The 16,457-nt window shown below is 39.0% G+C and overlaps 1 protein-coding gene across 3 annotated transcripts; it reads left to right on the plus strand.

The window, feature by feature from the left end:
* The first annotated feature begins 3,563 nt into the window (after positions 1-3,563).
* Positions 3,564-16,375, plus strand: LOC117424423 (leucine-rich repeat-containing protein 45-like). Of its 3 annotated transcripts, none has more exons than XM_058992427.1 (16): positions 3,564-3,716; positions 4,173-4,553; positions 4,990-5,051; positions 5,458-5,528; positions 5,685-5,863; positions 6,045-6,173; positions 6,556-6,668; positions 6,953-7,011; positions 7,493-7,570; positions 9,172-9,307; positions 9,970-10,047; positions 10,394-10,505; positions 11,450-11,520; positions 13,168-13,341; positions 13,574-13,721; positions 14,170-16,375. In XM_058992427.1, exons 2-16 carry the CDS (start codon positions 4,322-4,324, stop codon positions 14,364-14,366), a joined length of 1,839 nt encoding a protein of 612 aa, XP_058848410.1. In that variant the 5' UTR covers positions 3,564-3,716; positions 4,173-4,321; the 3' UTR covers positions 14,367-16,375. The 3 variants fall into 3 exon arrangements, with proteins under 3 accessions (XP_058848410.1, XP_058848411.1, XP_058848409.1); XM_058992428.1 differs by having other exon boundaries at positions 4,176-4,553; XM_058992426.1 differs by having other exon boundaries at positions 4,289-4,553.
* Positions 16,376-16,457: the final 82 nt, after the last annotated feature.

The following is a 16,457-nucleotide window of genomic DNA, read 5'->3' on the forward strand; positions in this document are numbered from 1 at the left end:
GGCAGATAAGGGGCACATTTAAATGAAGGGTGATAGTGTCCCAGGATACAAACAGAGGAGTTCTACAGGTGCTGTACTATTGTAGCTACTTTGCTAAACTACTTTCCACAAAGGTTCTCCTCACATCTTAAAGCTTGTTTATTAATCAGTGACTAATTAAGGTAATTATTCCTTCCATTCATTTTTAGTGGCTCTGTGTTGTCATGGTTACATTCTATTTAAGGTTGGCCTCACACTGTCGAACATTATAAATGAGTCCAACATCACAGTACATTACACACTGTGTGTCAAAACAAATATACTGTAGATGGAAGTGCTCATATATCTTTTCCTTATACAGTCAGCAAATGACCCTTTTAAATGGATGAATAAGCTTATACAGGAGTTACACAAAATAACACTGTCAATGGGATGAATGGCATTTAATCACTTTTGGATTTGTGCAGGCAGAAGCAGCTCCAAACCAAGCTTTCTTTCTCATCCTGACACTGACTTATAACAGGGAGATGCAGCTTTTATATATTATCAGTTTACCAGGTTAGGTATCCATTTGCATAACAAAAAGTGTGTGCTATATTTGACAGGTGTTTCCAATCCTTTGTCCAAACCCAAAGATGGTACATTCCAAGCTGATCAGGGTTTATTTCCAGAGGACAGGTGTCAAACAGTTTGCTGATCCGATTATTACAGTACAATCTGACACTTTTGTAATGCATTGTCTGCATTGTTTGACAGGGCTGTTTAAAAATGCATTAGTTTACCTGCGCTGCTCGATTGGTCCCTAAATGCCCTACCGTGTCTCAATTTACCTAGTGTTGCTGGTGCCTGAATGCCTGTCCTTATAAACAACAGGATGAAAAATGACTGGGCCTGTGCTCCGCGCACCTTTGTCACTAGGGGACAAAGGACTTTGTGCATCCGTGCTTGTTCCCTCCCTGACAGACCCTGACAATGCTTCCTTATGTTGCTTAGCAACGCAGCAGGACCAACTAGTTGTTAAATCAACAGCAAACACATGTGTCTTTGATAGGACCGCACTAGACGCAATAATATCTATACCACATGTTTGTTTTGGAAAGTTTTTCAAAAGGTTTGCTTTGTAGACATTCCAGCATTCCTGTTTTCTCTTCTGAAAATATGCTTTGAGTTTAGCATACCAGTCTTACTGTTGGTCATATTTACAATATTATTATTTATTTCTTAGCAGATGCCCTTATCGAGGGCAACTTACAATTGTTACAAGATATCACATTATTTTTACATACAATTATATTACTTTTTTTACATACAATTACCCATTTATACAGTGTGGTTTTTACTGGAGCAATTGAGGTAAAGTACCTTGCTCAAGGGTACAACAGCAGTATTTTCTACCTGGGATTGAACCCACAACCCTCTGGTCGAGAGTCCAGAGCTTAACCACTACTCCACACTGCCCCCCAATACAATGTTCTGTTAAATGAATTGGTTTAACAAGAACTTAACAGTATATATAACCTATTTAGACATGTGTCATGTATTCTTTATAATTATTATTATTATTATTATTATTATTATTATTATTATTATTATTATTATTATTATTATTTTATATAGAATAGTGGCGTCCACATATATATATATATATATATATATATATATATATATATATATATATATATATATATATATATATTGACAGCTTTAAAAAAAAAAGTTGCTAAACCAAATATTTGTATATAAGATTATACTATTTTGTGGTATGAGTTCATTATTGATAAGATTCATTACTAGGTAACAGGAATGCAAGTCTGAATGGTAGAAAAGGAACGTTACTGCTGAAGTTTTACCTCTCAACATTCTCCTCGCTGCTGAAACTCTGCCGACGGGTCTCTCTCTTTAGCGCCCCCTTGTGGAAAGATATAAACAAAAATATTGATGATCAGTGACCAAAATACAAAATAACTAGCTTTCGGCATATAATACCAATATAGTTTATATATATATATATATATATATATATATATATATATATATATATATATATATTACTTCTAGCCACAACGATGACGTCTATAGGATTACACACATATAGCCAATTTCTAATCTACAAGAAAATATCAATTAAATGACTATTGTATTTGAAAAGTTTATCAAAATGCATTAGGCAGGTGATTATACTTGCATGCTACCCCGTCTACAGAAAGGAATAGAAGATGCAGCAGGTAAAGATGTTAGGATATTTAATTCACTTACTTTTCTTTTTAGAAATTCCTCAAGTTCCAGCAATATGTTTTCTGACAGGAGCTGTCTCTGAAGAGCATTGGTTCTTTTCTGTAGTATCTGAGGTAGAGGCATCTTTACAGCATTACAACCAGGAGGGGGTACTTCTATACATTGGTTGAATACAAATATAAATACGATTAATACAATCCGTGAGAACCGTACAATCGTCCAGGAGATGTTTTACTGTGCTCTAGTGGAATCGGAAATCTCCTTCCTCTGAAATATTTAAATCTAACAGAATGATGTTAGTATAGCCAAAGCGTTTTGCAAGCTCGATAAATCCAGACTGACATACAGACAACAAAATATTCACTGAAAACTATCTCTTTGAATAAATACAACTCTTTAATTTACAGTTATTGCATTAGATCCTTAATCCTTTTTTTTTTTTTTTTTTTTTTTTTTTTCAGTAAGAACTTCTTAAAGTCTTGTGTGCAGGTGGTTGCGTTACTAAGCTTATTCCAAAATTTAAAATTCCATTCCTTGCTGAATTAACAGTATGCTTTTGGTGCAACCGTATCTCTCTGTTTGATGGCTGCACTGATGCACAGCAAATCGAGTCCTTGATTATTATGGCTTGAGTCACCACTATGAAGAAGGAAAGACTGACTGAAGTAAATTATGCCCCAGTATAGTAAATACATAAATGATTATCTCTAAGGCAGGTGAATTTATAGCCACACCTTGTAGCATAACGAATTTCTAGGAGCTGTTTTCTCTGCTGTAAAAACGCTTTCAACCACTTGAACATGAGCCAAATAAATTGTTGTCTCAATGAATGTGGAGTTCAATTCAGGTGATGTTTCAAGGAATAACCTGATTGTGCATTGTGGGCCTACACCCTATTGTTCTACAGGGGCTTCTATTTAGTTGACCAACCCCTTTTTAAACATAGGGCGTCCGCTACAGTAGTAAAATAATTGTACACATTCAACTCATAAAACATTCATAGATATTTTAAGATGTTATCTTGTTAGATAGGCACTGGTTTCATAATACGTTTTTACACACATGCAGTAGGTCACATTTTATTTGTATTTGTGAATGTAACTCAAAAGCTGAATATTAATACAAGTGCTGTATTGTTTGTATGAACTGAAATCTAGAGTGATCCTTTGTGCCTGCGTTGTTCAGCGTACGCCTCATACTGTACTACATATCCCATAACGTTGTTCACCTAGGTTGGTTAAGACATCTGATTGCACTGCATTTAGGGTATTGTAGTTTTTAATTTGAAACAGCCCGCAGATGAAGTACGACCTTTTGCCACGTTTAGACTCCAACCCCCAGCATGCACTCCGTTTCCTGGTTACCTCTTCACCAACTGTCAGCGAGTCAGTGGAGACAGTAAAAGGTGCAGAGCGAAATAAGTCCAGTATACATCAAATAAAACTGAAAGCACGTACTGAATTGTGCAGCACAGGTTTTATGCATGATTAATATAATACGGGGTAAGTTTGACCTATTTCTGTATATAACCTGATCAATATGATCAACATTAAACACTGGCGTTTAAAGTTCACTGGTAGGTAGATCGTCTTTATTTTGATTGTACACCGATTACATGTGGAGATAATGATTAGTTTTTAATTCAACCTGTATGGTTTTCCTTATCGTATACTTCACAGACTAGTAGTTTGTCTTAAGGTGTTTGTTTATATAGTTCAAGAAGGCTGTCTTTTGGGGCTGTTAGTTGTGACCTACCACCTGCTACAGGGTACAAAAGAAGCATGGGGAGCCAATAAAGTTCAAAGGTTAGAATCTAACAATTATGGAATCAGGAAGCAAGTACAAAAGCTATGCAACTTTGATTCACCTAGCAGCAGCATAAGCCAGGTGGATACAGCTAAGCTTTGATGAAGTTTGTCTTTCCAAAACAAAAAGTAAGCACATTGTTCCAAATCAAGCAGGTCCAACTATTACACTCTGTATAAAGAGGTTTGGAGTGGCGTGTCCAGAAGGGCCATGAATTCTCTCAAAGCTGATTTCAAATGAAGATCGTCATGGGCTTTTCTCTGCACAGAACTCTGTGAGTGATTGCTGAGGACTGTACGTGATGGAGGATTTCAGAAGGACGTACCTTCGCCTGTGTAAAGAGAGCGGCTTGGAGCCGCAGGAATCCGTCCTCAATCAGTTGCACGATGTGCGGGCAGCAGGGGACGGCGCACGGCTTGACCTCGCCACGCAGAGCCTCTCAGTCGACACCTGTGCCGTCCTCGGCAGAGTGCTGTCCAACGATGTCTTGTTCGTTGAAGTGGTGCTCAGCGACTGCATGCTCAGTGAAGAAGGTATGCAATTCCAGAACGCTAACTTTTGATACCAATTTACCATTTTCCGGTTGGGCCTCTGTCTGCAAAATATGCAGAGTGTCCATTTAGGCTCAAGACTGGACTCTCAATAGTATTTCTAGGGTGGAAATAAGACTCCCATTGCATAGCAGTTTGATCCATTCCTGATTTTACCATGAGTTTAATGCGACGTGCGTGAGCTTTTTACCTATGCACTGTGGCTAGTCAAGCTCATATTAAAATCTGGAGTGGGTGAAACTGCTATGCAATAGGAGTCTCTATTCCCAGTATTCCCAGTCAAAACAGATATATCCTGGTGGTTTAAATCTTTTAGCACATTTTTTAAAATATTGTTCAAACAGGCAGTATAACATATAAAACCCTTATAAAAAGGTATCTCTTGACAGCTGTTATTAACTTCTTCTGCCTCTTGCAGGTGTCAAGCTGCTGTTGTATGGGCTTTGTTCCAACACTACTGTTAAAGTGTTAGATTTAAAGGTAAGACACACAAACCTAGCATATTAGGTGCTAGTCTAGGTGCTAGACAAGGTGCTAGTCTCTGCAATGATAACTAATAGCTAGATTGCAGTGGGGGAACATGCAGTTCAATACATGTTTAGATTCACATTTATTTGCGGTGTTAAAATGGATTTTCATTGAACTGTTTTTTCCTTAAGTTCTGTACAACTTTAAGCATGTTACCAGTAATTGTCATGCCAATACCTTACTGTCCTCACATACATTATCTATCATAAAGCTGTTACAATGATGTCATGCTGTACTAAAGGTAAAACTTAACAGGGCTCATTAATTGTATTCAGAGACACTGCATATTTCAATTCATTGTAAAAAATAAGTGCATATTGAAAAAATGATATGTAAGAAAGCCTTTCCTTATTTAAAGGGCAACAATATGAGAGCTGTCGGTTCAGAGGCGTTGGGTAAATTACTGAGACAGAACAAGTCCATTCGAAGGTAAGAAAGAGCTTTAAGGTTTGCTACTTAAGAGATGTATAACACATCTGTTTAAAAATGAGGGCTTTTTGATATTTCCATTATTTTAAAAAAAAATACCTATAGGACGACTTTGCAAATATTTTCTTATCAGATCTGATTATTGTCCAATTCCAGGTTAACACTGGAGTGGAATGCCCTAGGAATGTGGGGAGAGGCTTTCTCTATATTCTGCGAGGGGCTGGGATCCAACGAAGCCCTCAAACAGCTGGACCTCCGCAACAACCAGATTAACCACCAGGGGGCAGGAGAGTTAGCTATGGCACTAAAGAGGAACACCACACTGCAAGAGCTTGGTGAGTTTGGTGTCTGTTACCAATAAATATAATCTGAGAACAATTCTAGCTAGTGTTGCACTGTCAGCATGGGTCCCTTGTAAGGAAGAGATGCCTTATATATTGCTTTTCATAAATCATGGTACACAGTGAGGAGCTGCGCTGGTACATTCAATACAAACTCTTTATCCTTTTTGCACAGATCTTCGCTGGAATAACATTGGGCTGCTTGGAGGGCGTGCGTTGCTGGAGTCCCTGCAGCAGAACAGGATGCTGCTACAGCTAGAGATGGCAGGCAACAACGTTCCCAGTGACACACTGAAAGCAGTTGGTACGCAAAAGAGGGCTTTGTTGCACAGCTAACATGCATCATAAGAAGCTTGAATGCAATCTCTGCAGCTTTCCCAAAGGTTGATTGGATTTGAAGTTCACTCATGTGAAATGAAAGTAGAGGCCAGACAAAGTGAGTTAGAGGCAAATCACTTTTCTGGGGTGGGGGACAGTCAGATACAAAATATCCTGGGAGTTCTACAGCTTTATGCATGACACCCCATTCATTGACCCTGTAATACATGTTTGTGTGTTCATAATCAGTTTTTGTTTTATTTGCTGTACCATCTCAGGACTGTGATTAGTTTGCCCCTATTTCATGCAATTCTAATGAATACATTTAATTGTTTAAACTTACATCTGCTCACTTGCTGTGGTTTCAGAGCAGTCTATAGATCACAACTCTGACCGGAAGTCCACTCTGAAGGAGAGCCGCAGCAAGACCCAGGTGCTCAGCAAGGAGATTCGGAGCCTGAGAGAGGAGAAGGGCAAACAGGTAGGTGTCTGCTGCAGGGGAGGAGCAGACTGTTCTTAGATGGGTCTGTATATTGTCTGTTTTCTTATAGCTGTCAGAGCTTTGGTGCAAAGTGTCTTGATCGTTACACAAACCTGTTTACACATGTAGTGTCACTTAACTGGGACTGCTACATAATTATTGGATTGAGGTTGGAAATGATAGTGCTGTTTAATTAGTAAATTCATTTGGGTTATTTTCTTCTCATCTGGCATACACTGAGTTGGTGTTGACCATGTTGTCCCTGTCTCAATTCACTTTGGCAGTTCTTGAATATGATGGAGACCATCGATAAGCAAAGAGAGGATTTGGGCAGAAGCAGCAGGTTAGTAGAAAATTGACAAATGCAATTGATCACACTTAATAAGGGCCGGTCTTAGGGTTTTAGTGACCCACTGCAAGACAAGATGCACGGTGTATTGGTAGAATACCGCTGGTTAATATTAATAAATGGACAACACAAAGCACAATGCCGGTCAGTAGGTTTACATCCATCAGTGCACGTACCAGACAAGCAGCAGAATAGGACGCTGCTGCGGCTGGAGCTCCGTTTAACACTGAAAAAAAACACGTTGGGAGTTTCTCTCAGGCTGTAAAGTCAACATGCTGTACTTTAGAGAAAGCTGAGTTGGGTTCCTGTTGTGTATTTTTAAACGCAACCACAGCGTGGTGTACACTGATAGGGCCTTATCCATTTAGACAGAAGGAATTAACTATTTTATTTATACATCCAGCTTGCTAGAATCGAAACGCTGTCCATTTATATATATATATATGTATATATGGAGGTATTTTCTTTTCCCTAGAATGTCTGCGGTACGAGGGGGCCAGTTGCAGGAGGCGCTGAATGAAAGAAAGTCTGCCGTGAATTCTCTCAAAGCGAAGTATGTTGTTCAAAAACCATTTCACACACTACTCTATCATACTGATGACTTGTTACGCCTAAAAAAGAAAACAGATGTGATTTAACACTTTATTAAAAGCTGCAGTATACCACAGTCACTAAAAGACCCTTGTATCAAATCACAATTTGAACACACACAGTAATACCTGATGATCAGAATCTTCTACAGTCCATGTTACATTTCACAATCCTAAAACAGTGAACAGAAAAGTGACTTCTTAAGAGCTTTCTTTTCTCAAAAAATGTGTGTATTAAAAAGCACCCAAATTGCACCATCTTAAAAAAATATGCAGATTAAAATTTAAATAGATAAAAAGCATGACTTGCATTATGCACCAAGCATGCTATATAATGACTGTACTGATGAAAGCAGAATTGTCAGTGGTAATGCACAGTAATTTAGCTGAGCAAAAATAACTCATAAACATGTTCAGTTTGTATTCCTTCTTTTTATGACTTCTGACATCTTTACAGCATATAAATAAACAGGATTTTTTGAGCCTTTAATATTTGCATTAGAAAGTTTATTAACGATCCAAGCTTAGCTCATTAGATGGCACGAAATAAGAGAATAATTTAGAAGCAGCAGGAGAAAGCAAAGAGTTTATCCACTTTCCTTACCTTTCTACTTGCTCCCTATGCACACTGCTACAGTAAAACAAATTGACTAGGGCTAGACAGTCCCCACCTGGCCATACTGGCACAGCTGTCGCATTCTATCAGTGCAAAGTTAGATTGCTTCAAAAAATAGAAGCAGTCTGTGGTCAGGCTTCAGGACCCTCTTGATGGAAAGCGAGATATAAATAGGACACACAATGGACAATTGTAAGGAGTAATCCGGGAGGTGACATCTGAATCATATTGCCTTACAGTCTAATGCAGGAGCCTCCCGAGAAACTCACCCTTCCCATGTTGGTGGTCCTGTTGATATCTCACAAAAGGGAGAAAAACAGCTGAGGAGTAATCGACTGGTAATCATCAGCTGCTGTGGAGAAGCAGACATGGGCTGCTGAAACTTCTCCTCCACCATTATGTTTAACCTTTATAAATCTGTCCATTACTCCAAACACTATATCAAATTGAGTGAAAACTGCAGACACATTTTCAGTTGAGACAAATAGAATCTTTAACAGTGTAAAACCAGCAAGAAATGTCTAATAATTGAACCATTCCTTTGTTTCCTGCTTGTTGTATACTGTTACCATTGTTCAATTCCTTTCATTTGCATGTGTGCTTCAAAATAGGGACCTACAGTATAACACTATAAGAGGAGGGAGGAAGGGTTCAATTGTAAAATACTGCACCAACGTAATTGGAAATATAAGGGCTAATACAAACTGTATAGCAATTTTACCAATGCTTTCTAGTTACATGATTGAGCAGCCCCATAAAACAGAGAAATAATACAGGTCAGTCACTCATGTTACAGAAGGTAATGTGAACTACACAGCTGCACTTCCACACTGTGTTGAACTTTGTGACACAGAAAAAAACAACACCTTTAAAAACCAACAAGTTTGTAAAGGTGGCCAAAGGAAGCGTGTTTCCTTCATATCCCTTGTTGTTGTTGTTTTACTGTAGGTTACAGATGACTGAGGCTGCCCTGGCACTGTCAGAGCAGAACTCACATGACCTGGGGGAGCTGCTGAGCAGAGTGAAGCTGGAGAAGTCAGAGCTGAAGGAGAGACAGTCCAGGGAGATGAATAAGGAGCAGAAGGTATGTGGACAGAGAGGAACAGCAGCTGGAAAAGCACATGGGATTAGTCCAGCTGGCAAACTGAAAATCCCGTATTTTGAGAACTGAAGTGAACACCTGCCAGCAGCTGCTAAAGTGCTGTACTGTACCTTGCCATGTTCTTGGTAGAGCGTCATGGTTTAGTTCACTTTACACACCCCAACGTCCTTCCAAAATGAATTCAGTCTGTTCTGTTCTACACAGGTTAACTGCGCCGGTGTAGCCATGAATACTGAGATGTGAACTGTCTGGCGTTAACAGGGTTGTATTTGCTCAGCTTCTGTTCCTTGCACACTGCAGCATATTTAAAAACAAAGGCAGTGTTTTAGTTGTGTTGCTCAGTGGTCATTGAAACTGAAGCCATACATCGTGAGGGGTCACAGTTTTGAAGTGAGCTCTTGCTTGGTATTTTGATTTGGTTAACATTGCTTGGCTACTCTGCCAATTGTCCTCTCAAAGTCGTAGGTACAGTGGAGACCCTTCATCTAAACTGTTTTGGCGACACAGAATGAATTGAGTTGATAACCAGTAGATTTGTGAATCAGATAGGATCGTGGTTTGTATAATGCTGAGGGTTCTGTTATATGTGGTAGATTTGTTATTGTATTTATTACTTTAAAAAAAAAACTGCATTTGTTTTCCAGGAGGCTGTCATAAGAGAAGGTAAACTTATCAGAGAGCTACAAATTTCAACTGAGAAGAATCTGCACCTGAAAAGCAAGGTACAGTTTCAATAGAAATCTGAGGTGTACTGCTGACTGTGTTTTCTGTCTGTTGCTGCCTCTTATGATAGACTTATTTCTGTAGTTTTGTTTAAAGATATTTCAGTCTCTTAACTAATGTTGTATTGTCCCAACTATCCACTTTAAGCACATGTTGGGTTCCCATGAGTTGTGTTCTGTATACACAATTGAGTGTTTGCACTTACAGACGAGTAACCTGGCAGACAAGTAAACAATAGCATGCATATTCCCCCCAGTACTGTATGCTACTGCTTGAGGGTTTATAGTTCCAGAGATATCTGTATATAAGTCTTATACAGAAACCCTCCCTTCTGGATTCTTCCAGGTAGATGAGCTGGAGTGGAGGTGTAAAGCTCAGCAGGATCATGTCTTCGACCTGAAACAAGAACTCACAAACTCCACGGCAGAACTCAAACTCCGGCTAGCCCAGGCAGAAGGTATAGATGCTACATTCCACCTGCAGCAGGCTCTAAAATTGACATAACAATCCTGTTCCAATATCAAATTGGGGCTGCCGTCCAATCTAGTTCAGATATGTAAAACTAGAGAAAACGGATTTTGGACGTGGTCCTTGGTTGTTTATTTCCCGGTTACCTTGTGATTTGGCATCAATGCATGTTGCAGCTCAATGTGCTCTCCCTCTTCCTTAAAGCATATTTGGAGAGACTGATTTCTGCCAGCCCACAAACCTACAGTAACTGGGGGCTGAAGCACAGAGTTCCAGTTAAAGTAGGTTTCATTTCAATCTGTTACTGATGGAACAAACAGGACTAGTCTACGTCCAGGTGTTAGATCGAAGTTTTAATGTTTTATGGTACTATCGTGAAGCCATGTGGTTTGGCGAAATCTGTTTATCTTGTACACAATGATGGCAAGATGACACAATTGAAACTGGAAGATCTGCCACAGCTGAATGTATAAAGGCAGTTTTTGGGAAGTGGTTTATGGAGCTAGAAGAGGAAGCGATGAGAACTGCATACCAAGTGTCTGTGTGGATTTGTGGCTTACACGAAGGTCAGCTGTGGCACAAACCCAAATAGGAAACCATCTGCAAGAGACTTTTGTGCAAATTCCTACAGACTTCTGACAAAGCTCTCTGTGTTTAGATGAATGCGACAAAAACCCCAATGGCTAAAAACAGCCTGCATCTGAAGAAACTGCAGTATTAAAAAAACAAAGCTGCCGTTATACCTTCCTTTGTATTCATCTAGAGATATGACTATTCAGATTTTAACAGCAACCCCTGTTTAAATAAGTCATGCAGTGTTATCAATGGGACACCCACAGCTTACAGTAATTTTGAATAATGTAGGAAGCATTTTTCATGCAGTTTTAGTGTACATAAACCCCAATAATTAATACATCTCTGTTATTCTCACAGAACGTTTGGAAGCTGAGAAGAAAAGATCCAAACAGACACTAGATGATGCTGAAAATCTACGACAAAAAGAGGTGGGGAAACTTTCAATTTTCAATTACGTTGTTAGGATAACTGAGAGTGCTTTGTTATTAACACCACGGTCAGAATTCCATTTAAAAAATACTTTGCTCTAGCCTTCACACTTCATTGATTTCTTTTGGAATCAAATAAATGCTGGACTCATTAGGCTGACCTACATAGCCCACTTGCCTTAGGCATTAGATACTTCCTACTATCCACTAGCATTAGGACTTCACATTATTTACAGCATAATGTATTATGATAATATCAGCAAGCCTAGTTTCAACCCAAGTTCAAATTTTTCTTAGCGTACCTTTTAAATGTATCTTACAAATCTATTATAAAACCTAACCATGCATATCGCATTTTCAGTTATACATGAATATACTGTGTATTTAGGCCATTGAGATCTACTGATTCTTATTGCTCACATTTTTGCAGTGGTATGTTACTAACATGCTTTTATTTTACCACCTTTCATTTAAATGCCCATTTAGGGTTTAAAATATGAATATAAATGAGTATATGGGACTGATGGATCAAGGTGTTTGGGATTCGCAGGTTACGAGACTATAAAAGTAGATGACAGTGGAGCCTTGATGTATTGACTGTCTGTGTTGTGCAAGAAACTAAGGGGGGAAATGACTCCAGTTTTGCATTCGCACTCTGTTAGTGATGAGCGGGGACATATCTGAGAGTGCTGGCTTGATCCGATTGGATTTCAAGGGCTTCTGCTCAGCCACAGGAAACATTATGTCACAAGTAATTTCACAGACATTTCTATAGTCCTTCTATTGCTCAGGCAGAAGCCAGCGTTAACTCTTCGGGAACACAGAGCCTGAGCTCGCCATTGCTTCCTCCCCCCGATACAGTATGGAAATAAAATAAATGCATCATGTTTTGCTTTTCTATCTGCCGATCAGTCTTTCATCTGTCATGGTCTGTAATTCGTGTCGGACTGCCAAGACATTGGCTTGGTGTCAGTTGATTGAGTTCAGTAGTCTCTAGTTGTTCTTCACAAGTGATTTAAGAACAAGCACTAGAATCTATTAAAAGGCAGAATAATGTATTTAAAATCAGAACAATTAAGAGCAGACACAGGAGGTTCATTAAATGGGTAACATAAGTGATTGATATACTGACTTAGATGTAGGCAGCTGTATGCATTAGGAAAGTTAATTTCAAGTAACTGGGCTGGGAATATTACTGCATCACTATAGGCTAATGTGTCTTTCTCGGTCCTTTGAACAACTAAATCATCATGACCTATTTTGAGACAAGGGTAAAGCACATTTTCCAACAGCAATAAATCAGTTGCCATAGTAAAAAAGTACATCTTGCTGATTTTATACTGTTGAAATGATTTTATTCATCTTTGAAAATAGATTTCACTGACCTTTTAGTTTAAGTTAATGAATCCAGATAAATATTGCTACAGATTTGCTCTGTCAGCACGTAATATTGAAATAGTAAAAAAACTTTTGCATGGATATTTGATTATTTCACGTCCGACCTATTTTCTCCTGGCACTTATATCTTATTCTTATCACTGAAGGAACTTACTGGAGGAAGGTCCCTTGCATACCTTGAATTGGGCCATAGATAATTTCAGCAATAAGCTTGTAATTAAGTATTCAACAGATGTTTAAATTGTGCAGCAACAGCGAGTGAGCCACTTGGAGGAGAAGCTGAGACTCCTGACCCAGTCCCGGGATGAGTCCCAGATTCACTGCACCCAGCAGAAATGGACCGTCAGCGAGCTGCAGGCCAAGAACAACCACCTGGCCCTGGAGATGGAGGGGCTAAAGCACAGGCTCGAGGAGCTGCAGCAGGTAGGGTGTGCCTGTCAGTTAAAACTAATGGCAACCGATTGACTGATTGTTATTTTAATGATCATTAGAAGCAAGTGATGTCACGCAGGATGTTTATGTGATAAGAAAGTAAAGACACTTTCCAAGATGTAATAGTGGCAACAGATCACAGAACTCCAGGCCACTTAGAATGATTGCAAACAAGCTAATGCATGAGCCTTGCAATGCTGCTGTGGCTTTTGTTTGTTCCCAGGAGCTGGGTGGGAAGGAGCAGGAGAAGGTGGCTGAGGTGAACAAGGTACGGGTGGAGCTGCAGGAGCAGATTGGGCACCTGCAGGCAGAGAGGGCCACGCAGGGGGGCCTGAAGGAGAAGATTGCAGCGCTGGAGAGAGAGGTGAAAGGTAACCAGATAAATTGAATCCTACATATTTACATTGCCTCCTGTTTGGGCTTTGGTACCACACAGAGTCAGAGGAACTTCATAACTGCACTGTAGGGTAAGTCTAGTGCCATAGTGCCAAGTCTAGTCTAGTGATCTGCAATGTTAAAGAATACAGATTTGCAACACGGGTAACCAATTTAAGCACAATAGATATCCTTCCCACACGTACAGAATTACTGCCGACTGTCCTTGATCTATAGTTGGAGTTGATGTAGGAACAGATCAGAAAGGGTTTGGGGTGAGAACTCTATGGGTTCTGTAGGTAGCACACTGTAGCAAACAAGTCATGCCTCCCGTATCAACTGTACTTTATGTATGTGACGATAGATGTGGCATTTTAATAACCATTTAAGTGAATTTGCATTTGCAGAGGATGTTTATTAATATATTTCCCCATCATCTTGCAGTGCAAACAAGCAACCACCGGGAGGCACTGCTGGATAAGGAAAGCGAGACTGCCTCCCTGTTGGAGAAACTGCGACTGAAAGACGGCGAGATCATGCGAATGCGAGAGGATGAAGCCCAGCGAGCCAACTTTCTTCAGAAAGCAATCCTTACCTACGTGCAAGGCTCTCCTCTTGGCAGCTATAGCCCAAAGAAATGAGTTTCAGCATTACAACAAACAGCTACCTGGACTGATCCTAATACCTGTCATAATTTTGTTTTTTTTTTTAAATGTTTGGAACATGCAGGTATCCTTACAATGTTAGAGGCCTAGTTACTTCAACTTTTCACTGTGATCTTATCTGTTTACATGTCTGATTAAGCCATGGTCCATTAGCTCTTTATAACAGTCTGGTGTTCCCTCAGCTGTTGCCTGAACTATTTTCTTAATGAGGACCCAGAAGCAGGTGGGCATGACAAGGTATGATGGAATCCCCCAACCTGTTGCACAAAAACAATGAGAGGGGCCTCTACTTTTAGAAATACCAGGTGGTAGGCTGTATATATCATAACAGCCACAGTGTATTTAATACATACTTTATTATAGAGCTGAAACCACAGCACTGCAACTTCTTTTAAGCCATTTCTTCAGTTTTATATGTGCTGATTTATGAACTTGTTCAATCAGTTGATTAATGACAAGATAAAAATGTAATACATTTCAATGTTCTACACGGTTTTAAAAAAGTGTATATATAGTTTTAAATGTGTTACTCTACGTATGAATGAGATTTTCACAAATTATGTATTTTTTCAGGATTTTGTCTTTTAATGTTTATGTTTTTAAAAAAATCAATTTTCTAATATAACCGAAGCTATCCATTTGAGCTTATGTATACAGTGTAATTAGTGTTATGATTTTGGTATATTTATAAAGAGCATTGTAGAATATATATATTATTTATTTATTTATTTATTTTAATAAACACAAGTGGGCCTTGGTTGTCTTTATGCCCTGTGGTTTTGGAACACGATCGCTTATCTGTCGACAGTACTTTCCTGTATTTTCCCTCTCTTCCTTTCTTCCTGTACCCATGTTATTTATTAGATATGGGGAGTAGCATTATTTAAACACGTGTGTTTGTGGTGCCTGGATCGAAATGGCAGTAGCGTGTTAAATTCTAAATTCAAATTTGTATCTGTTTACTACAGTTTTCCTTAGCTTAGGCTTCTGTGTTCTCCACTTACCAGGATGCAGTTCCAGTAACCCTGTTTCTAAACTAGAGGAGGTTATCTGCACTGCTGTAAGTTTTGAAGAGGGCACACAGTTTGGGTTAAAGGCTGTACTGACATCCCCCTCTAAGCTGATTGCGCTGATTCATTCTTAATTGAACCTGAAAGTATTAGAATAATTGCTCATCAATATTCAGAATCATTTTCAGTCTTCTCAGCTTCTTGTATAAACGCTTACAGTTTTTTCAATGGGATGGAGTTTTTCCTGTAATGTAAATAATGCCACAATGGGACAGCCTGTCATTACCTAACCTATATTTGATTTTTTCTCTTTTAGAATTGTGATTTAACAATGTTGCACGTGTGCTATACAGTGGAGCATGATAACCCAGTTAATCATGTCTAACAGTGACAGGGTGTGTTTTGCAGTGACTAATCATCTATATTGTTTGGGAACTGAACTATTTCAAGTGTATCGTTGTTTTTGGATCCTTCCTCTTCTTTTTACAAGTGAGCGTTCTTTACAGTGCTTCAATGAGCAATGCCTTTGGACCTACACATCCATACAATCAGGTGATCACCCTAAAACCCTTCACAATGTTCAGGGCTTATTTAATTAGTGGTTTATTTATTTATATGAGGTGGGTTTATAACAAACCTGAAATAAATAAATAAACCATTATCTAAGGTATAACCATTATCTAAGGTTAAACAGTACTTTAAAATATGTGCCCACTGTACAGTTGAAAAGGGTTGCATGGCCTGCAAACTTTATTACTTCATTAATAATAAAGAAAATGTGCTGAACAAAATAATCCTTAAAACTGAGTTGTGTGAATAGACCCTATGTGCAATGCAGGTGAAGAATGTCTAAGGATATGAGGCGTGTTTTGTAAAGGCATGTATTCTGCTATAGGGGTACGCGTTAGGATTGCAAACTACTGGAGGGCAATGTTAAAACAAGCTGGGGGGGAAAGCTCCCAGATGTTTGTATAGATTGAATTGTCTACGCGCTATAGTGTACTGTGTCTTTAAATCTGCTCGTGTGTATCCGGAAATTATCGGTCTAAATCGGGAT

This window comes from Acipenser ruthenus, chromosome 19 (genome assembly GCF_902713425.1).
Source record: "Acipenser ruthenus chromosome 19, fAciRut3.2 maternal haplotype, whole genome shotgun sequence".
In the NCBI taxonomy this organism is placed as follows: Eukaryota; Metazoa; Chordata; class Actinopteri; order Acipenseriformes; family Acipenseridae; genus Acipenser; species Acipenser ruthenus.